At 38.6% G+C, this 23,998-nt stretch overlaps 1 protein-coding gene across 3 annotated transcripts in view; it reads left to right on the top strand.

Moving 5' to 3' along the window:
- Positions 1 to 23,998, top strand: part of LOC133634203 (microtubule-associated serine/threonine-protein kinase 1-like) — a 382,209-nt gene that overhangs the window by 318,043 nt on the left and 40,168 nt on the right. For all 3 annotated transcript variants that reach the window (XM_062027288.1, XM_062027287.1, XM_062027289.1), the window contains 4 exons: positions 8,461 to 8,670; positions 8,733 to 8,834; positions 19,156 to 19,288; positions 21,107 to 21,174. In XM_062027288.1, the coding sequence (XP_061883272.1) occupies positions 8,461 to 8,670; positions 8,733 to 8,834; positions 19,156 to 19,288; positions 21,107 to 21,174 (513 nt within the window). The remainder of the gene's footprint in view (positions 1 to 8,460; positions 8,671 to 8,732; positions 8,835 to 19,155; positions 19,289 to 21,106; positions 21,175 to 23,998) is intronic.

Here is a 23,998-nt window from a genome sequence, read left to right as displayed (position 1 = left end):
TTTGTATTGACAACATTAATAATATATACATACTATGCAAATATAAAAAAGGTAAGCTTTTAGTTGTTTTTAGGGACCGAATGTCCCTTTGGAACAGAGGACCCTATTATATTTGTAAGGCTTTATTATTATTATACCGCCGCCTCTTTGAGCTGTAATTTGACCCCCTTAACATGCTTCAAAACTCACCATATTTGACACACACATCAGGACTGGCGAAAATTGCGATCTAATCAACAAAACCTAGCCCCAAAACTCAAAATTGCGCTCTAGCGCCCCCTAGGAAGAAAACACAGACAAAACTGCCTGTAACTCCCAGTAGGAATGTCGGAGAGACATGAAACAAAAACCTCTATGTAGGTCTCACTTAGACCTAGATTTCATACACTGACAACCCCCAGCAAAAATCAACAGTAAGTTTGCAATTCCCCCTTCAAAACAAAAGTTTTTTAAAAACAGCCACTTTTGCCTCTTTGAGCTGTAATTTGACCCCCTTAACATGCTTCAAAACTCACCAAACTGGACACACACATCAGGACTGGCAAAAATTGCGATCTAATTAAAAACCCAACCCCAAAACTCAAAAATGCGCTCTAGCGCCCCCTAGGAAGAAAACACAGACAAGACTGCCTGTAACTCCCACTAGGAATGTCGGAGAGACATGAAACAAAAACCTTTATGTAGGTCTCACTTAGACCTAGATTTCATACACTGACAACCCCCAGCAAAAATCAACAGGAAGTTTGCAATTCCCCCTTCAAAACAAAAGTTTTGTAAAAACAGTCACTTTTGCCTCTTTGTGCTGTAATTTGACCCCCTTAACATGCTTCAAAACTCACCATATTTGACACACACATCAGGACTGGCGAAAATTGCGATCTAATCAACAAAACCTAGCCCCAAAACTCAAAATTGCGCTCTAGTGCCCCCTAGGAAGAAAACACAGACAAAACTGCCTGTAACTCCCACTAGGAATGTCGGAGAGACATGAAACAAAAACCTCTATGTAGGTCTCACTTAGACCTAGATGTCATAAAGTGACATCCTTCAGCAAAAATCAACAGGAAGTTTGCAATTCCCCCTTTCAAAACAAAAGTTTTGAAAAAACAGTCACTTTTGCCTCTTTGTGCTGTAATTTGACCCCCTTAACATGCTTCAAAACTCACCAAACTGGACACACACATCAGGACTGGCAAAAATTGCGATCTAATCAAAAAACCCAACCCCAAAACTCAAAATTGCGCTCTAGCGCCCCCTAGGAAGAAAACACAGACAAAACTGCCTGTAACTCCCAGTAGGAATGTCGTAGAGACATGAAACAAAAACCTCTATGTAGGTCTCACTTAGACCTAGATTGCATACACTGACAACCCCCAGCAAAAATCAACAGGAAGTTTGTAATTCCCCCTTCAAAACAAAAGTTTTGTAAAAACAGTCACTTTTGCCTCTTTGAGCTGTAATTTGACCCCCTTAACATGCTTCAAAACTCACCATATTTGACACACACATCAGGACTGGCGAAAATTGCGATCTAATCAAAAAACCTAGCCCCAAAACTCAAAATTGCGCTCTAGCGCCCCCTAGGAAGAAAACACAGACAAAACTGCCTGTAACTCCCAGTAGGAATGTCGGAGAGACATAAAACAAAAACCTCTATGTAGGTCTCACTTAGACCTAGATTACATACACTGACATCCTTCAGCAAAAATCAACAGGAAGTTTGCAATTCCCCCTTCAAAACAAAAGTTTTGTAAAAACAGTCACTTTTGCCTCTTTGTGCTGTAATTTGACCCCCTTAACATGCTTCAAAACTCACCATATTTGACACACACATCAGGACTGGCGAAAATTGCGATCTAATAAAAAAACCTAGCCCCAAAACTCAAAATTGCGCTCTAGTGCCCCCTAGGAAGAAAACACAGACAAAACTGCCTGTAACTCCCACTAGGAATGTCGTAGAGACATGAAACAAAAACCTCTATGTAGGTCTCACTTAGACCTAGATTTCATACACTGACAACCCCCAGCAAAAATCAACAGGAATTTTGCAATTCCCCCTTCAAAACAAAAGTTTTGTAAAAACAGTCACTTTTGCCTCTTTGAGCTGTAATTTGACCCCCTTAACATGCTTCAAAACTCACCATATTTGACACACACATCAGGACTGGCGAAAATTGCGATCTAATCAAAAAACCTAGCCCCAAAACTCAAAATTGCGCTCTAGCGCCCCCTAGGAAGAAAACACAGACAAAACTGCCTGTAACTCCCAGTAGGAATGTCGGAGAGACATAAAACAAAAACCTCTATGTAGGTCTCACTTAGACCTAGATTTCATACAGTGACATCCTTCAGCAAAAATCAACAGGAAGTTTGCAATTCCCCCTTCAAAACAAAAGTTTTGTAAAAACGGTCACTTTTGCCTCTTTGTGCTGTAATTTGACCCCCTTAACATGCTTCAAAACTCACCATATTTGACACACACATCAGGACTGGCGAAAATTGCGATCTAATCAAAAAACCTAACCCCAAAACTCAAAATTGCGCTCCAGCGCCCCCTAGGAAGAAAACACAGACAAAACTGCCTGAAACTCCCAGTAGGAATGTCGTAGAGACATGAAACAAAAACCTCTATGTAGGTCTCACTTAGACCTAGATTTCATACAGTGACATCCTTCAGCAAAAATGAACAGGAAGTTTGCAATTCCCTCTTCAAAAAAAAAGTTTTGTAAAAACAGTCACTTTCGCCTCTTTGTGCTGTAATTTGACCCCCTTAACATGCTTCAAAACTCACCAAACTGGACACACACATCAGGACTGGCAAAAATTGCAATCTAATAAAAAACCCAACCCCAAAACTCAAAATTGCGCTCTAGCGCCCCCTAGGAAGAAAACACAGACAAAACTGCCTGTAACTCCCAGTAGGAATGTCATAGAGACATGAAACAAAAACCTCTATGTAGGTCTCACTTAGACCTAGATTTCATACACTGACAACCCCCAGCAAAAATCAACAGGAATTTTGCAATTCCCCCTTCAAAACAAAAGTTTTGTAAAAACAGTCACTTTTGCCTCTTTGAGCTGTAATTTGACCCCCTTAACATGCTTCAAAACTCACCATATTTGACACACACATCAGGACTGGCGAAAATTGCGATCTAATCAAAAAACCTAGCCCCAAAACTCAAAATTGCGCTCTAGCACCCCTTAGGAAGAAAACACAGACAAAACTGCCTGTAACTCCCACTAGGAATGTCGGAGAGACATGAAACAAAAACCTCTATGTAGGTCTCACTTAGACCTAGATTTCATACAGTGACATCCTTCAGCAAAAATCAACAGGAAGTTTGCAATTCCCCCTTCAAAACAAAAGTTTTGTAAAAACAGTCACTTTTGCCTCTTTGTGCTGTAATTTGACCCCCTTAACATGCTTCAAAACTCACCAAACTGGACACACACATCAGGACTGGCGAAAATTGCGATCTAATAAAAAACAACAACCCCAAAACTCAACATTGCGCTCTAGCGCCCCCTAGGAAGAAAACACAAGACAAAACTGCCTGTAACTCCCACTAGGAATGTCGGAGAGACATGAAACAAAAACCTCTATGTAGGTCTCACTTAGACCTAGATGTCATACAGTGACATCCTTCAGCATAAATCAACAGGAATTTTGCAATTCCCCCTTCAAAACAAAAGTTTTGTAAAAACAGTCACTTTTGCCTCTTTGAGCTGTAATTTGACCCCCTTAACATGCTTCAAAACTCACCATATTTGACACACACATCAGGACTGGCGAAAATTGCGATCTAATCAAAAAACCTAGCCCCAAAACTCAAAATTGCGCTCTAGCACCCCTTAGGAAGAAAACACAGACAAAACTGCCTCTAACTCCCAGTAGGAATGTTGTAGAGACATGAAACAAAAACCTCAATGTAGGTCTCACTTATACCTAGATTTCATACAGTGACATCCTTCATCAAAAATCAACAGGAAGTTTGAAATTCCCCCTTCAAAACAAAAGTTTTGTAAAAACAGTCACTTTTGCCTCTTTGTGCTGTAATTTGACCCCCTTAACATGCTTCAAAACTCACCAAACTGGACACACACATCAGGACTGGCAACAATTGCGATCTAATAAAAAACCCAACCCCGAAACTCAAAATTGTGCTCTAGCGCCCCCTAGGAAGAAAACACAGACAAAACTGCCTGTAACTCCCAGTAGGAATGTCGTAGAGACATAAAACAAAAACCTCTATGTAGGTCTCACTTAGACCTAGATTTCATACAGTGACATCCTTCAGCAAAAATCAACAGGAAGTTTGTAATTCCCCCTTCAAAACAAAAGTTGTGTAAAAACAGTCACCTTTTTTCAAACATTATCTCCTCTGATGTTTGTCGTGTCTGCTGCAAATTAGCACAGGATATAGATTGAACCCTTCTGATTAAAAGTTGATGAAAGAGTTTTAATTACTGCTCCGGTTTGGATTTTATGAGCCCTCAAAGTCGGTCCCGTCCATCGCTGCTTGCAGCTTTAATTGTTGTTTGTAATTGTGTGAATGCTCCAAAACATTCACACATTATGCTTTTCTACACCATTATTGATCTATTTATTATTATTCTTCTTCTCCAGATTTTGGCACGCTCTACCTTTCACATTTTTCATCCAATTCAAACGATTCCAACTTAAAAGAGTTGAGCCTATTCAGGAATGGCATTCTTTCCCTTAACAAATTCCAAAAATTCCCAGATTCCCCAGAATTCCCGGTTTTCCAGGACATTTTTCCCATTTAGAATGAATTGGCCATTTTTCCATTTCCACATTTTCAAGCGATTCAAACCATTCCACCTTCAAAACATTCCACTCATCCTGGAAATTTAAACTATGATTTTTCCGAGTTTGAAAAAATTCCAGGAATTCCCTTTTTTTCAAACCCTATTTCCACCCTTTTTTCTGTCGACTACTCCTTCCACATTTTTCAACCCACTTCAACCGTTTCACTGTCAAAACATTCCTCCAAACCATTCCTCCTAATCAGGACAAAAAACAAAGTTGCTTCTTGAACTGTAAAAATTCCCAGTTTTCCCGAAATTCCAGGAATTCCATAATACCATTTCTCAATTGAAAATGTTACTACTTCAACATTTCTCGACCGATTTGACATGTTTTAACCCCAACCATTTCAACTCTATCAGACCACTGTCAAAAAAAAATTTCTTAGTCAGGACAAAAAACCCAGTTGGTTTAGGAACTAGAAAAATTCCCAGTTTTCCCGAAATTCCATAATACAATTTCTCAATTAAAAACTGTTACTACTTCAACATTTCTTGACCGATTTAAACAATTCTTACACCAACCAATTCAGCTCATTTAGGACATTCATGCTCCTAATCATTTTCAAAAAAATCCCGCCTTTCCCAAAATTCCCAAATTTCCAGTAAGTTCCCATTGAAATTAATGGGACATTTTTCCAAGTTGCACAATTACCACATCTTTTAACCTATTCAAACCATTCCAAAATCAACACATTCCACTCATCCTGGACATTCAAACTACAATTTTTCCAAGTTCGAAAAAATTCCAGAAATTCCCGTTTTTTCAAATCCTATTTTCACCCCTTTTCCTGTCGACTACTCCTTCCACATTTTTCAACCCACTTCAACCGTTTGAATGTCAAAACATTCCTCTTTATCAGGACAAAAAACAAAGTTGTTTTTTGAACTGGAAAAATTCCCGGTTTTCCCGAAATTCAAGAAATTCTGTAATACCATTTCTCAATTCAAAATGTTACTACTTCAACATTTCTCGACCGATTTAAAAAATTATAACCCCAACGATTTCAACTCATTCAGACCATGCAAGTTTTTTTTTACCATTTTCCAAAAAATTCCCGCTTTTCCCGAAAATCCCAAATTGCTTGGAAATTCCAATTGAAAATAATTCTTCAAAGTTCCACAATTCCCACATTTTTCATCTGATTCAAACTGTTCCAATTTCAAAATATTCAGCCTGTTTGGGAATTGTGTGCTCTACTTCAACAATTCTAAAAAAAATTCCGTATTTCCCATAATTTTTTTTTCTTTTAATTTTCCCCATTCCAAATGAATTATTCATTTTTTCAAATTTCGACAATCCCCACATTCTTCATATCTTTCAAACCATTCCACATTCAACTCATTTTACACAATTAAACTAACATTTTTCCACGTTCAAAAAATTTCCAGGAATTCCTGTTTTTTTTCTAACCCTATTTCCAACCTTTTTCGTTTGATCCTTTTCCTTTTTTCATCCCATTTCAAGCGTTCCACTGTCAAAACATTTTTCTTAGTCAGGACAAAAAACCATGTTGGTTTAGGAACTAGAAAAATTCCCAGTTTTCCCGAAATTCCATAATACAATTTCTCAATTAAAAACTGTTACTACTTCAACATTTCTTGACCGATTTAAACAATTCCAACACCAACCAGTTCAGCTCATTTAGGACATTCATGCTCCTAATAATTTTCAAAAAAATCCCACCTTTCCCAAAATTCCCAAATTTCCAGGAAGTTCCCATTGAAATGAATGGGACATTTTTCCAAGTTGCACAATTGCCATATATTTTAACCTATTCAAACCATTCCAACGTCAACACATTCCACTCATCCTGGAAATTCAAACTACAAATTTTCCAAGTTCGAAAAAATTCCAGAAATTCCCGTTTTTTCAAATCCTATTTTCACCCCTTTTCCTGTCAACTACTCCTTCCACATTTTTCAACCCACTTCAACCGTTTGAGTGTCAAAACATTCCTCTTAATCAGGACAAAAAACAAAGTTGTTTTTTGAACTAGAAAAATTCCCGGTTTTCCCGAAATTCAAGGAATTCTGTAATACCATTTCTCAATTCAAAATGTTACTACTTCAACATTTCTCGACCGATTTGAAAAATTATAACCCCAACGATTTCAACTCACTCAGACCATGCAAGTTTTTTTCACCATTTTCAAAAAAATTACCGCTTTTCCCGAAATTCCCATTGAAAAGAATGGGACATTCTTCAAAGTTCCACAATTCCCACATTTTTCATCTGATTCAAACTATTCCAACTTCAAAATAGTCATCCTTGGGACCTTTGGGACGGTATAGCTCGGTTGGTAGAGCGGCCGTGCCAGCAACTTGAGGGTTGCAGGTTCGATCCCCGCTTCCGCCATCCTAGTCACTGCTGTTGTGTCCTTGGGCAAGACACTTTACCCACCTGCTCCCAGTGCCACCCACACTGGTTTAAATGTAACTTAGATATTGGGTTTCACAATGTAAAGCGCTTTGAGTCACTTGAGAAAAAGCGCTATATAAATGTAATTCACTTCACTTCACTTCACTTCATCCTGTTTGGGAATTGTGTACTCTACTTCAACAATTCTATAAAAAAAAATCCAGATTTCCCATAATTCCTTTTTTTTTTTTTTAGTTTTTCCCATTCAAAATGAATTATTCATTTTTCAAACTTCCACAATTCCCACATTCTTCACCTCATTCAAACCATTCCACATTCAACTCATCTTAGACATTTAAACTACCATTTTCCACATTCAAAACATTTCCAGGAATTACAGTTTTTTTTTCTTACCCTATGTCCAACCTTTTTCGTTGACTACTCCTTTTCCTTTTTTCATCCCATTTCAAGCGTTTCACTGTCAAACAATTTTTCTTAGTCAGGACAAAAAACCAAGTTGGTTTAGGAACTAGAAACATTCCCAGTTTTCCCGAAATTCCAGGAATTCCCTAATACCATTTCTCAATTCAACATGTTACTACTTCAACATTTCTCTACGGATTTGAACAATTATAACCCCAACCATTCGAACTCATTCAGACCATGCAAGTTTTTTTTACCGTTTTCCACAAAATTCCCTCTTTTCCCGAAATTGTGCTCGCATTTGACCTGTTTTCCTATTTTTTTTCATATATTCTATAAGGTTGCCAACAAATATGTGTTTCTCAGCTGTGGTCCGTGGCGGTACTCAGTTGTAGTACACTTTCCCACCACTCGTGGCAGTAATGACAAAATCAGACAAACAGAAGAAGTCTGGAGCTGAAGTCATCGAGTAGATTCTCAAGTGCAAAAAATATGACTAAAGTGGTGAAGCTGTATTTTTATTCGCAGTTTAATTTTATTGACAGTTTATTGAAATTATTATTATTATTCATTACTATTTTTGTTAGAATTTAATCATGTTTAGTTTTTTTATCAGTTTTTATACCTCTCTTCTTTGCCAGTATATTTGATTAGTATTTATTTTCGTAATCAGCCTGACCTAAGCCTCGATAATAATATTCGTGGTTTCATATCATTTGACAAGGTTTATCCTGTTTAACTGTAAGTAGGTTGGATATAATTATTGAAGATGATTAAAATCAAGAGTAAGATGATTATTTGTTGATATTTTAGTCAAAAATGGCTGACGTGTGCTTCTCCTGCAGGCCAGAGCTCAGATGGAGGAGAGGCTGGCGGAGTTCATCCACAACTACTCCCCAGAGAGCGTCCTGCCCCTGGCCGACGGGGTCCTCAGCTTCATCCATCACCAGCTGGCCGAGCTGTCCCGGGATTGCCTGACCAAATCGCGGGAGGGCCTCATCAGCAGCGTTTACTTCTGTGAGCTGCAGGAGAACCTGGAGAAGCTCCTGCACGACGTGAGTCGTCCAAAGTGAGGCCGCCTGGCGTCTCCTTCACGACCTCCCTTCTCGTTCGCCAGGCCTACGAGCGCTCGGAGAGTTCCGAATTGACCTTCGTCATCGAGCTGGTCAAGAAGCTCTTCATCATCATCTCTCGTCCTGCCCGGCTGCTGGAGTGCTTGGTGAGGCTTTCTAAAAAATAGTCATGTCTGTGCTTAAAGGGCAGAGTGATTTGCCCTGAAACCGGATTGAAAAGGTTCACAGAGATTGTTAGTCACTAAGTGTTCATTTAGCTGCTGTGCGACAATTTTTTCGAGGATTTTGGAAATAAACGGAAGGTGGGACACCGGTCGGTAGTTTACCATGAGGTCAGGATCGAGGTTAGGTCTTTTGAGCAGAGGATGAATAACCGCTTTTTTGAATGCTAGGGGAACAGTGCCAGAGGAAAGTGATAAGTTTATAATATTTAACACTGATGGACCTAATAATACAAACAGTTCCTTGATAAGTTTCCCAGGAAGTGGGTCAAGTAAACATGTTGTTTGTTTTATCCCACTTACACGCTGTAATAATTCCTCTAATGTTATTTCATCAAAAATAGAGAGACTATTTTGGAGGGCAGTGTCCGTCGTATATACAGTCGTATTTGTGTTAATAGAACCCAGTTGTAGCTGGGATGCATTGTCTTTAATCTCCTTTCTAATGAGTTCAATTTTCTTATTAAAGAAATTCATAAAGTCATCTGCCGAATGGGTGGAGCTACTGGGAGGAGTCCCTTGTTGGGTTAGCGATGCTACTGTACTAAACAGAAATTTAGGATCGTTTTTGTTGAGGCGGATGAGATTTGAGTAGTATTTAGCTTTAGCTAAGGTAAGCATGCGTTTATAAGTTATTAAACTATCACTCCATGCTTGATGGAAAACCTCAAGTTTAGTCGCGCACCATTTGCGTTCCAGCTTCTACATGATAATTTATGAGCTCTAATTTCTTCTGTAAACCATGGGGTGCACCTTTTAGAAGCCCTTTTTTGCTTTAGCGGTGCTATACTATCAATAATTTCGCGCAAGGCATCGTCAAAGTTGTTAGTGAGGTTATCAATAGAGCCGACATAATTTGGGAATGGTGCCATTACCGAAGGCAGTAGGTCAGCAAGAGTCATCGTTGTGGCAGCATTAATGTTGCGGCCGCTATAGCAGTTATTATTATTATTATTAGCTTGTTGACAATGAGTCAAAACTTCAAATTTTATAAGGTAATGATCGGACATTACTTTAGTATATGGAAGTATCATAACTTTGGAGGTGGTGACACCCCTGACAAGCACTAGATCTATTGTATTACCGTTGCGATGCGTGGGTTCATGTATTATTTGTGTAAGACCACAGCTATCAATTATGGTTTGGAGCGCCACGCACTGAGGGTCCGATGGGGTATTCATATGGATATTAAAGTCCCCCATTATGATTATATTGTCGGCGTGCGTCACTAGATCAGCAACAAACTCTGAGAATTCACTGATGAAGTCCGAATAGGGCCCAGAGGGCGGTAGATAACAGCCAGGTCGCGAGGTAGCGGTGTGACAGACCTGATAGTAAGCACCTCAAACGATTTATATTTATTATTTAGGTTAGGGGTAAGGTTGAAATTTTCATTGTATATTAGTGCGACACCCCCTCCCCTTTTAAGAGGACGGGCAACATGCGCATTCGTATAGTTAGGAGGAGATGCCTCATTTAGCGCAAAAAATTTGTCTGGTTTGAGCCAGGTTTCGCTAAGACCAATGACGTTAAGATTGTTGTCTCTAATGACCTCATTAACTAATAACGCCTTGGGAGACAATGATCTTATGTTTAAAAAGCCCATATTATAGGTAGTGGGCTGTTTTGACGAGTTTTTGATAAGATTATCTGTAGCAGCAATATTAACAATGTTGCGTTTATTATGCGTAGTGCACTTTAAATAGTTTCGACCATACCTAGGAATTGATATGACGGGAATTTTCCGACTAGTAACATTCATAATAACATGTAATAGTTACATATTTTCCCCTTCAACAACAACAAGACAACTAATCATGGCAGACTTGATGAGAAACAACAAAGACTACTTTGGGACAAACGACAATCCAGAAACTTCTATTTTTGAGCCTGAATATAAGGAGGATGATCTACAAGCTTTAGAAGCTGTGTGCTGAACAGATGCATAACAATATCACTAATACTTGTTAATATTCAGGTCACGACATGTAAATGGATCTTTTACGCCTATAAAGCGCTCTAAAAACATCCAAAAACCTCCATCAAGGTTTTATACACACACTGTAAGTATATAAGTAGTATCTAGTAACATTCATAATAACATGTAATAGTTACATATTTTCCCCTTCAACAACAACAAGACTACTAATCATGGCAGACTTGATGAGAGACAACAAAGACTACTTTGGGACAAATGATGATCCAGAAACTTCTATTTTTGAGCCTGAATATAAGGAGGCTGAAGTTTTAGGAGCTGTGTGCAAACAGATGCGGCTTTAGTCAAACACTAAGCATCCATGTAGCAGTATTGCTAAATGCTAAACAAGATATACAAACATAAAAAAAACAATCACTTACTGTACAATGTCTGCTCTCACTGGGATTAAGACTGACGGGATGTTTATATCTTCCTTTTTACGTCAACAATTCATCGCAATCCTCACGAAGGGTTAAAAAAATTAGTTTTTTCTCAATAGTGCACTCCAACCTAGCTGCATTGTTAGCCGCCTCTTGCTTGTCGTATTTTACGATTTAGAATGCATAAAATAAAGGAAAACATACGCGTTGTTGTCGTGCATAAGGGTTGTGAATGATAGGCATAATTCCCCCCAAAAAGTGCATTAACTTTGACAGTCCTATAAAATATTTGTTTTAAACAAATTGGATGTAATTGTGTGTGTGGTGTTGCCATGGCAACTCTAAACAGTTCTTACAGGAGAAAAAGTAATTTCCCCGTCCTGACAAGCTTGTCGAAGCATGCGGGTCACATGACCCTGACACGCTCATATGTACAAGTCCGGGCTGGTTTGTCGCTTCGCACGGCTCCGCCCCTTTTTGACTTATCTCTCCGTTGCCTAGGCGACCGGCGGGAAGGAGTCAATGGGTTCAGACAGGATGCCAACGGGCCCTTTTTAAGTGAGCAAACGCTCTCATTGGCTGTTCTCTTTGGAATTTTGAGAATTTAGGGCATTGTAGAACCATGAATACGTCCATTCATTTGAATGGGACTTTCCAGGAAATTTGGGAATTTCGGGAAAACCAAGATTTTGAAAAAAAAATATTGATACTAGCACAATTGATATGTATGAGTTGGTGTTGGGTTTTTAGGAATAGGTTGAAAAATGTTGACCTAATAACAGTTTGAATTGAGAAGTGGTATTTTGGAATTCCTGGAATTTTGGACAAACCTTGAATTTGTACCAAAAAAAAAAAAAAAGATAGGAGCGTTTGTTGTCCCAACTAAGAGGAATGTATTAAAGGGGGAATGGTCAAAAGTGGTTGAAAAAATGTGGACTGTGAAAACTTTCCAGGAAGAGGTGAAAATAGGATTGTAGAAAACCGGGATTTCTGGAAATGTTGTGAACTTGGAAAATGGTCGTTTGACTGTCCAAGGTGAGTGGAGTGTGTGGATGGTGGAATGGTTCAAATCGGTTGAGAAATGTGGGATATGGAGAGGTTTGTATATTGCCCATTCATTTTCAATGGTTAGAACATTCCAAAGAAATTCCAGGAATTTGTGGAAAGGGAAATCATGTTTTGCGTTTGATGTTTCAGAAGAGTAGTGTGTGTGGGTGGTTTTGAGAATTTATAGGGCATTGTAGAACTATGAATACGTTTATTCATTTGAATGGGAATTTCCTGGAATTTTTTTAAAAATCAGGAATTTCTTAAAAATATTGATACTAGCACAATTGACGCAGATGATATGTATGGGTTGGTGTTGGAATTTTTGGAAACGGTTGCAAAATGTTGACGTAATAACAGTTTGAATTGAGAATTGGTATTTTACAATTCCTGGAATTTTGGGGGGAAAAGCGGAATGTGTAGGGGGGAAAAATAGGAGCGTTTGTTGTCCCAACTAAGAAGAATGTTTTGAAGGTGGTATGGTCAAAAATGGTTTAAAAATGTGGACTTCCAGGAAGAGGTGAAAATAGGGCTTTGAAAAACCGGGAATTCTGGGAATTCCTGGAATTTATTTTAACTAGGTAGTGGAGTGTGTGGAATGGTTCGAATCGGTTGAGAAATGTGGGATATGGAGAGGTTTGTATATTGTCCTTCATTTTCAATAGGGAGAACATTCCGAAGAAATTCCAGGAGTTTGGGGAAAGGGAAATCATGTTTTGCGTTTGGTGTACCAGAAGAGTAGAAGAGTAGTGTGGATGGATGGTTGAAAGGTCGGAATCAGGTAAAAAGTGGCATAACATTTTGAGAATTTATAGGGCATTTGAAAACTATGAATATGTTTATTCATTTGAATGGGAATTTCCTGGAAAATTTGGAAAAAATTTGATTTTTTAAAAATATTGATACTAGCACAATTGTCCCAGATGATATGTATGAAAAATGTTGACATAATAACAGTTTGAATCGAGAATTGTTATTTTAGAATTCCTGGAATTTTGGGAAAAAATGGGAATTTGTAGGGAAAAAAAACAGTGTTTGTTGTCGCAACTAAGAGGAATGTTTTGAAGGTGGAATGGTTGGAATTGGTGGAGAAATGTGGACTGTGAAAACTTTCCAGGAAGAGGTGAAAATAGGGCTATGGAAAACCGGGATTTCTGGAAATTCCTGGAAATTTTGTGAACTTGTAAAATAGTAGTTTGATTGTCCAGGGTGAGTGGAGTGGGTGTATGGTGGAATGGTTCGAATCGGGTGAAATATGTGGGATGGAGAGGTTTGTATATTACCCATTCATTTTCAATTGGGAGAAAATTCCTAGAAATTCCAGGAATTAGGGGAAAGGGGAATCATGTTTTGCGTTTAATGTATCAGAAGAGTAGAGTGTGTGGATTGGTGAAAGGTCGGAATCAGGTAAAAAGTGTCATACAATTTTGAGAATTTATAGGGTATTGTACACTATGAATATGTTTATTCATTTGAATGGGAATTTCCTGGAAATTTTGGAAAAAACAGGAATTTCTTAAAAATATTGATACTAGCACAATTGACGTAGATGATAATTATGGGTTGGTGTTGGAATTTTTGGTTTACAGTTTAAATTGAGAATTGTTATTTTGGAATTCCTGGAATTTGGGGAAAAAAGGAATGTTTTGAAAGGGAAATCATGTTTTGCATTTGATGTATCAGAAGAGTAGTGTGTGTGGATGGTTGAAAGGTCGGAATCAGGTAAAAAGTGGCATAAACATTTGAGAAGTTATAGAGCATTGTAGAACTATGAATATGTCCATTCATTTGAATGGGAATTTCCTGGAAATTTTGAAAAAAAAAAGGTGTTTTTTTGGTTTGTTTTAAAAAAAAATAATGATACTAGCACAATTTTCCCAGATGATATGTATGAGTTGGTGTTGGAATTTTTGGAAACAGTTGAAAAATGTTGACGTAATAACAGTTTGAATTGAGAATTGGTATTTTGGAATCCCTGGAATTTTAGAAAAAAACGAGAATTTGTACGGAAAAAAATAGGAGTGTTTTTTGTCTCAACTAAGAAAAATGTTTTGAAGGTGGAATGGTCAAAAATGGTTTAAAAATGTGGACTGTGAAAACTTTCCAGGAAGAGGTGAAAATAGGGCTTTGGAAAACTGGGAATTCCTGGAATTTATTTGAACTAGGTAGTGGAGTGCTTGGGTGGTGGAATGGTTTGAATCGGTTGAGAAATATAGAATATGGAGAGCTTTGTAAATATTACCCATTCATTTTCAATGGGGAGAAAATTCCAGGAATTTGGGGAAAGGGAAATCATGTTTTGGGTTTGATGTATCAGAAGAGTAGTGTGTGTGGATGGTTGATGGGTCAGAATCAGGTTAAAAACGGCATTATATTTTGACAATGTATACGTCGTAGACTGTGAATATGTTTATTCATTTGAATGGGAATTTCCTGGAATTTTTTTAAAAACCAGGAATTTCTTCAAAATATTGATACTAGCACAATTGACGCAGATGTTATGTATGGGTTGGTGTTGGAATTTTTGGAAACTATTGAAAAATGTTGACCTAATGACAGTTTGAGAATTGGTATTTTGGAATTCCTGGAATTTGGGGAAAAAAACGGGAATTTGTACGAAAACATAAAATAGGAACATTTGTTGTCCCAACTAAGAAGAATGTTTTGAAGGTGGAATGGTCAAAAGCGGTTGAAAAATGTGTCACTGTGAAAACTTTCCAGGAAGAGGTGAAAATAGGGCTTTGGAAAACCGGGAATTCCAAAATTTCCAGGAAATCCCCATTCAAATGAATGGACATATTCATAGTTGTACAATACCCTAAATTTTCAAATTTGTGCACCCCTTTTCACCTGATTTTTACAAATTCCTGGAATTCTAAAATACCAATTCTCAATTCAAACTGTTATTGGGTCAACATTTTTCAGCCGGTTTCAAAAAGTCCAACACCAACCCATACATATCATCTGGTACAATTGTGCTAGTATCAATATATTTTTTTAATTCCAGTTTTTCCCCAAATTTCCAGGAAATCCCCCTTCAAATGAATGGACATATTCATAGTTCTACATTGCCCTATAAATTCTCAAAATCTTGCGCTACTTTTTACCTGATTCCGACCTTTCAACCATCCACACACACTACTCTTCTGATACATCGAATGCAAAACATGATTTCCTTTTCCCAAATTCCCGGTGTACCCAAAATTTCCAGGAATGTTCTCCCCATTGAAAATTAATGGGAAATATACAAACCTCTCCTTTTCCCACATTTCTCAACCGATTCTAACCATTCCGCCATCCACACACTCCACTCACCTCGGACAATCAAAACTAGTTCACAAAATTTCCAGGAATTTTCAGAAATCCCGGGTTGCCACCGCCCTATTTTCACCTCTTCCTGGAAAGTTTTCACAGTACACATTTTTCAACCGCTTTTGACCATTCCACCTTCAAAACATTCCTCTTAGTTGGGACATCAAAGGCTCCAATTTTTTTTTCGTACAAATTCCGGGTATTTTTACAAATTCCTGGAATTCCAAAATACCAATTCTCAATTTAAACTGTTATTAGGTCAACTTTTTTCAGCCGTTTTCAAAAATTCCAACACCAACCCATACATATCATCTAGGACAATTGTGCTAGTATCAATATATTTTTTTAATTCCAGTTTTTTCCCAAATTTCCAGGAAATCCCCCTTCAAATGAATGGACATATTCATAGTTCTACATTGCCCTATAAATTCTCAAACTGTTGCGCTACTTTTTACCTGATTCCGACCTGTCAACCATCCACACACACTACTCTTCTGATACATCAAGCGCAAAACATGATTTCCCTTTCCCCAAAGTTTACACGGAATTTCCAGGAATTTTCTCCCCATTGAAAATAAATGGGAAATATACAAACCTCTCCGTTTCCCACATTTCTCAACCGATTCTAACCGTTCCGCCATCCACTCTCTCCACTCACCTTGGACAATCAAAACTAGTTCACAAAATTTCCAGGAATTTTCAGAAATCCCGGTTAGCCACCGCCCTATTTTCACCTCTTCCTGGAAAGTTTTCACAGTACACATTTTTCAACCGCTTTTGACCATTCCACCTTCAAAACATTCCTCTTAGTTGGGACATCAAACACTCCTATTTTTTTTGTACAAATTCCGTTTTTTTTTTACAAATTCCAGGAATTCCAAAATACCAATTCTCAATTTAAACTGTTATTAGGTCAACATTTTTCAGCCGTTTTCAAAAATTCCAACACCAACCCATAAATATAATCTGGTACAATTGTGCTAGTATCAATTTTTTTTTTTAATTCCAGTTTTTTCCCAAATTTCCAGGAAATCCCCCTTCAAATGAATGGACATATTCATAGTTCTACATTGCCCTATAAATTCTCAAAATGTTGCGCTACTTTTTACCTGATTCCGACCTTTCAACCATCCACACACACTACTCTTCTGATACATCAAGCGCAAAACATGATTTCCCTTTCCTCAAAGTTTACCTGGAATTTCCAGGAATGTTCTCCCCATTGAAAATAAATGGGAAATACACAAACCTCTCCATTTCCCACATTTCTCAACCAACTCGAACCGTTCCGCCATCCACTCTCTCCACTCACCTCGGACTATCAAAACTAATTCACAAAATTTCCAGGAATTTTCAGAAATCCCGGTTTGCCACGGCCCTATTTTCACCTCTTCCTGGAAAGTTTTCACAGTACACATTTTCCAACCGCTTTTGACCATTCCACCTTCAAAACATTCCTCTTAGTTGGGACATCAAACGCTCCTATTTTTTTCTCGTACAAATTCCGGGTTTTTCCAAATTCCAGGAATTCCAAAATACCAATTCTCAATTCAAACTGTTATTGGGTCAACATTTTTCAGCCGTTTTCAAAAATTCCAACACCAACCCATGCATATCATCCGGGACAATTGTGCTAGTATCAATATTTTTTTTTAATTCCGTTTTTTTTCCCAAATTTCCAGGAAATCCCCCTTCAAATGAATGGACGTATTCATAGTTCTACAATACCCTACATTTTCAAATTTGTGCGCCCCTTTTTACCTGATTCTGACCTTTCAACCATCCACACACACTACTCTTCTGATACATCAAGCGCAAAACATGATTTCCCTTTCCTCAAAGTTTACCTGGAATTTCCAGGAATGTTCTCCCCATTGAAAATAAATGGGAAATACACAAACCTCTCCATTTCCCACATTTCTCAACCAACTCGACCCGTTCCGCCATCCACTCTCTCCACTCACCTCGGACTATCAAAACTAATTCACAAAATTTCCAGGAATTTTCAGAAATCCCGGTTTGCCACCGCCCTATTTTCACCTCTTCCTGGAAAGTTTTCACAGTACACATTTTCCAACCGCTTTTGACCATTCCACCTTCAAATCATTCCTCTTAGTTGGGACATCAAACGCTCCTATTTTTTTCTCGTACAAATTCCGGGTTTTTCCAAATTCCAGGAATTCCAAAATACCAATTCTCAATTCAAACTGTTATTGGGTCAACATTTTTCAGCCGTTTTCAAAAATTCCAACACCAACCCATAAATATCATGTGGTACAATTGTGCTAGTATCAATATTTTTTTTAAATTCCAGTTTTTTCCCAAATTTCCAGGAAATCCCCCTTCAAATGAATGGACATGTTCATAGTTCTACAATGCCCTATAAATTCTCAAAATGTTGCGCTACTTTTTACCTGATTCCGACCTTTCAACCATCTACACACACTACTCTTCTGATACATCAAGCGCAAAACATGATTTCCCTTTCCCCAAAGTCTACCCCGAATTTCCAGGAATGTTCTCCCCATTGAAAATAAATCTCTCCATATCCCACATTTCTCAACCGACTCGAACCATTCCGCCATCCACACACTCCACTCACCTTGGAAAATCAAACTAGTTCACCAAGTTACCAGGATTTTTCAGAAATCCCGGTTTGCCACTGCCCTATTTTCACCTCATCCTGGAAAGTTTTCACAGTACACATTTTTCAACCGCTTTTGACCATTGTACCTTCAAAACATTCCTCTTAGTTGGGACATCAAACGCGCCTATTTTTTTCTCGTGCAAATTCCGTGTTTTTCCACATTCCAGGAATTCCAAAATACCAATTCTCAATTCAAACTGTTATTAGGTCAACATTTTTCAGCCGTTTTCAAAAATTCCAACACCAACCCATACATATCATCTGGGACAATTGTGCTAATATCAATATTTTTTTTTAATTCCATTTTTTCCCCAAAATTTCCAGGAAATCCCCCTTCAAATGAATGGACGTATTCATAGTTCTACAATACCCTACATTTTCAAATTTGTGCGCCCCTTTTTACCTGATTCTGACCTTTCAACCATCCACACACACTACTCTTCTGATACATCAAGTGCAAAACAGGATTTCCCTTTCCCCAAAGTTTGCCCGGAATTTCCAGGAATTTTCTCCCCATTGAAAATGAATGGGCAATATGCAAACCTCTCCATATCCCACATTTCTCAACCGATTGGAACCGTTCCACAGACTCCAGCTCACCTGTGAAACTCATAAAAACAAGCGGCGTAGAAAATGGAGGATTTTATATTTTTGATGGCCTCACTTAGCCGTTGCTTCGGCGAGATATTACACCTGGGCAAGGTGTGACTTATGTATTTCACACCAATATAAAAGTGTTAGAAGCCATTATTTAGGCTCCGAGGCACAATGCAGCACTTTCCAAGTACTGGGTGAGTACCAAGGCACTTGCGTACTTTCCTTCTGTGCGTGTGCATAGTTACTTGGTATTTAGGACTTATTTGATTTATTTTGACGCGGCAGGAGTTTAACCCGGAGGAGTTCTACCACCTCTTGGAGGCGGCAGAGGACCACGCCAAGGAGGGCCAGCTGATGAAGGCGGACATCCCTCGGTACATCATCAGCCAGCTGGGGCTCACCAGGGACCCGCTAGAAGGTGGAGAGCGATAAACTTGTGTCACGTGGTATTGTTTGGATAGTTCCTTATAGGGAAACATATTTACAGGCGGACGGAATAGCAGAAAACTTGTCAAATCTATGCGAATCATATTCCGGACTATGAAGAGCACCGTTATATAAGCCACACCCACTCAATTTTGTAAGAAAAAAAATATGTTTCTATATATTAGCCGCAGATTAATATGTTTTGAAATGAGTTGTTGTCAGGTTCAAACACTGATGACATCTATTAATCAGACAAGAAGCAAGGAATCATGCAGAGACAAGAGTTCAATTAGCTCATGAGGAGAACGCATGAGCTGCACACTTAGTCACAGTCTCGCCCTACGCTCTAAGGTACAGCTCCCGCGTCCCTCTATTTATTCAGGAGTACCCTAGTCAACATCACTGAGGCCGCCTCTAAAAGTAGTGTCACACATATCATGCAAAGCAGGTGCAGGACGCACAATACGTGACGGAATGCGCTGGGGGGCCTTGTGATATCGCCTTGTCTCCGCTTCGCCTGCGTGCTGTCGTCTTATCTTCGTTGAGGTCCTTGAAGTCCTTGGCTGTTAGCGGGCTAAAAAAAAGATATCTGCGGCTGAGGCCACCCCTCAGACAAGAAGTTTCGTCCTTGCACAGATACAAAAGTCTAACTTGAGCACAATAGCTAATAACTATAGCAACAGACTTTTAAGCATACTAAAGTTGTGTGATAATATATATACATAATTATCTCTAAATGTTTATTTACATACCTTAATTGTTTCCAAACGGTGTCTGTAACACGGCAGTAAAACGGCTGATGAAACAAAACACAAGTCATTGTCATGGACCCGCTAGCCGCGCTAGCTGGCTCTCCAATCAGCTAAACAGACTCAAACACAACAAAACAATACAAAAAGAATGCCGTTGTAAGTTAATAACACTAACACAGACACTCGTGAACGTGTTAGCATATTAGCTACTGTTAACGAGGCTAGCTTGATTACATTACGATAGCGTGCACAAATATGCACGGAAACACTCCTACAGACGTCACGGTTTAGTAAGTAGGAAATGTTTTATTTACATTGCACCGGGTCTAATGCACCCGGTCTCAAACACCCGGTCTCAAACACCTGGTCTAATGCCCCTGGTTTAAAGCACCCAGTCTAAAGCCCCCGGTCTAATGCACCCGGTCTAATGCCACCCAGTCTAAAGCACCTGGTCTAATGCACCCGGTCTAAAGCACACGGTCCAAAGCATCCGGTCTAAGCACCTGGTTTAATGGACTTGGTCTAAATCACCCGGTCTAAATCACCCGGTCTATTGCACCCGGTCTAATCAATGGCTGTTGCCTGGATGGTAGACCACATGCCCTGCAATGACTCCTCACCAAAGCCTTATTTGTGAATGGGTGAGGATTATTTTCTGCTCTTTCTGATCAGTTCTTCCAAAGATAAGACACTTCTCTGCTTTGAGGTCTGCTTCCTGAGGCGTGGGCGCTCGCTCCCACCCACGCCGCATCAAACACCCGCCTGACGCTTGATCCGACGGTGTGTTGTGTGCGCTCTAACGAACAATCAGCGGGATGTAATAATAATAATAATAATAATGTGTTCCGGCAGCACACCACTGCTGCTGCAAAGAAGGGAGGAAATTAGCAGCTTTCTGCCGGCGAGTGGGAGGGAGAGCTGAAGGAAACATTCATTCTCTTCTTTGTTTTTTTATCCCCCAATGTGACACGGAATCATTTAGTGTCTGACATGTGAGGGAGAAAGAAAGATGCTTCCTTTTTTAAATTTGCATTACTAACGATTGTGTTTCCACGCAGACATCGCCAGCCTGGACAGCTACGACAGCGAAGGTCCGCACACGCCCGAGACGGATGACTCCACAGAGGTAAAAAAACACCTCAGTCAGGCCCATAAAGGTGATATTTACTGGGAGTAAACACCACCGGTAGAAGGTTTGGGTCAGCAAGAAAAAGCGATATAATATTCAGTAAGAATCCCAAATTGGACACTGGAATGAAAACAGGAGTTCAGTATTGTCTCCCATCTATGATTAAGATAAAAAATATTGTCCAAAAACTAGAAAATTCCCACAGAAATGTTGATGGGCCTGTTGTCTGTGCTCCGGACCTCTCACCTGGGGTCGCCGGAAGCCCTTGTTGAAATGGTCATGCAGCTGTGTGGTGACTCTGGAATAAGAATGTAACAATCACATCACATGAAAACAGCAAAGGCAATGATGCATGTGTTCGGAAACGGATGATGGACTTAAACATTTTAGATGAAAGAGACATATCATGGAATGATATTTGGAAAAATGCCAATAAGCCCTTTAGCCAAAAAAAAAAAAGACAAAAAATCTATGTTATAATGAATTATTGACCTATTCAAGGCTACAATTACTTCAAAAATGTCACTTTAAATGTTTTATGTGTAAAAAAAATATTGCATATATTGTGTGGTTGCCATATAAAAACATCAAAGATTTATTTGACAAAAGAGCATAATACAAACAAATAATAGTTCAGACGTAAAATTGACAGATATATCTGATGTTGATCTCGTAACTTAAGTGTTGAAAGTAAAAAAAATACTAATAAAAATGTATCACTTTATGAGTGGGGGACCTTTTGGATCCCAAACATATTTAGTGGGATTTTATTAATATTTTCACTGATTTATCAAAAATATTAAAGAATTCAAATCAATGGTGTCCTGCATTATTGATCTTTTAGAGCTCTAATTACTAAATACTGCATATTTCAGTTTTACTATAAAAAACAAAGTTGTCTTTGACAGAAAAGGCATTAAACCTTTTTTTTTTTTTTTTTTTTTTTTTTACTTTTTATCAACCGCAAGTTGATATAGAGATTTACTGTTAGCGTTAAATAAAAAATAATATTAATAATTTGACTTATTTTTAACGTTTTAATGACTGAGACCCATTATGGTCCCCGGGAGCCCTAAAGGTTAAAAAAAAATCCATATATTTTGTTATGGTTTGAAAATGAAAAATATCAAAATGGCCCCCGCATGCTTACATTTTTCCGTGGGCGGCCCTCAGTGGAAAAAGTTTGGACACCCCTGGTGTAGTATTTTATACCTAAGTAGTAAAACCTTAAAGTCACATCTTAAGTGCACAGGAAGGCAGTGTCTGTCACACGGCAGTAAAACGGCTGATCAAACAAAACACAAGTCATTGTCATGCGCCAGCTGGCTCTCCAATCAGCTAAACAGACTCAAACACAACAAAACAATACAAAAAGAATGCTGTTGTAAGTTAATAACACTAACGCAGACACTCGTAAATGTGTTAGCATATTAGCTACTGTTAACGAGGCTAGCTTGATGACATTACGATGGCGCGCACAAATATGCACGGAAGCACTCCTACAGACATCGCGGTTTAGTAAGTTGTAGTAAATTGTTTTAGTTACATTGTAAATCTTACAAACGTTGCTCGGAGTGATGAATGAATGTACGAGTAGGAACGCTATGGACGGCTGAGAAAGACAGAGCGGCGCTTCTACTTCCGGTTCATGTCTCGAAAGAAAAGAGCACCTGCAGTGAGCGAACCCGTCCAAAAATGGCGCCATAGCACAAACAATAACACACTATTTCAGTGTATTTGCTTTTTTGTTTTTTAAAGGCGGCTATGGGACACCAAAAAATAGATTAGAAAAGACAGATTTAAAATAAAAATAAAAAATTCCCGCGGGCCGGATTTTGGACGCGGGCGGGCTGTATATGTGAGAGCATTTCAGTAGTGTGTGTGAGAGCATGTCAGTAGTGTATGTGAGAGCATTTCAGTAGTGTGTATAAGAGTGTTTCAGTAGTGTGTGTGAGAGAAAAACATTTCAGTTGTTTATGTGAGAGCATTTCAGTAGTGTGTATAACAATGTTTCAGTAGTGTGTATAAGAGTGTTTCAGGGGTATGTGTGAGAGAAAAACATTTTAGTTGTGTATGTGAGAGCTTTTCAGTAGTGTATGTGAGAGCTTTTCAGTAGTGTATGTGAGAGCTTTTCAGTAGTGTATGTAAGAGCATTTCAGTAGTGTATGTGAGAGCATGTCAGTAGTGTATGTGAGAGCATTCAGTAGTGTGTATAAGAGTGTTTCAGTAGTGTGTTAAAAAATATATATATTTCAGTTTATGTAAAATCATTTCAGTAGTGTGTATAACAATGTTTCAGTAGTGTGTATAAGAGTGTTTCAGTGGTATGTGTGAAAGAAAAAAATGTCAGTTGTTTATGTGAGAGCATTTTCAGTAGTGTTTGTAAAGTTTTTCAGTAGTGTATGTGAGAGCATTTCAGTAGTGTATGTGAGAGCATTCAGTAGTGTATGTGAGAGCATTTCAGTAGTGTATGTAAAAGCTTTTCAGTAGTGTATGTGAGAGCATTTCAGTAGTGTATGTGAGAGCATTTCAGTAGTGTATGTGAGAGCTTTTCAGTAGTGTATGTGAGAGCATTTTAGTAGTGTATGTGAGAGCATTTCAGTAGTGTATGTGAGAGCATTTCAGTAGTGTATGTGAGAGCATTTTAGTGGTGTATGTGAGAGCATTTCAGTAGTGTATGTGAGAGCTTTTCAGTAGTGTATGTGAGAGCATTTTAGTAGTGTATGTGAGAGCATTTTAGTAGTGTATGTGAGAGTATTTCAGTAGTGTATGTGAGAGCATTTCAGTAGTGTATGTGAGAGCATTTCAGTAGTGTATGTGA

This window comes from Entelurus aequoreus, linkage group LG18 (genome assembly GCF_033978785.1).
Source record: "Entelurus aequoreus isolate RoL-2023_Sb linkage group LG18, RoL_Eaeq_v1.1, whole genome shotgun sequence".
In the NCBI taxonomy this organism is placed as follows: Eukaryota; Metazoa; Chordata; class Actinopteri; order Syngnathiformes; family Syngnathidae; genus Entelurus; species Entelurus aequoreus.
The sequence above is the reverse complement of the archived record's forward strand: the minus strand, read 5'-3'. Positions and strand labels throughout refer to the sequence as shown.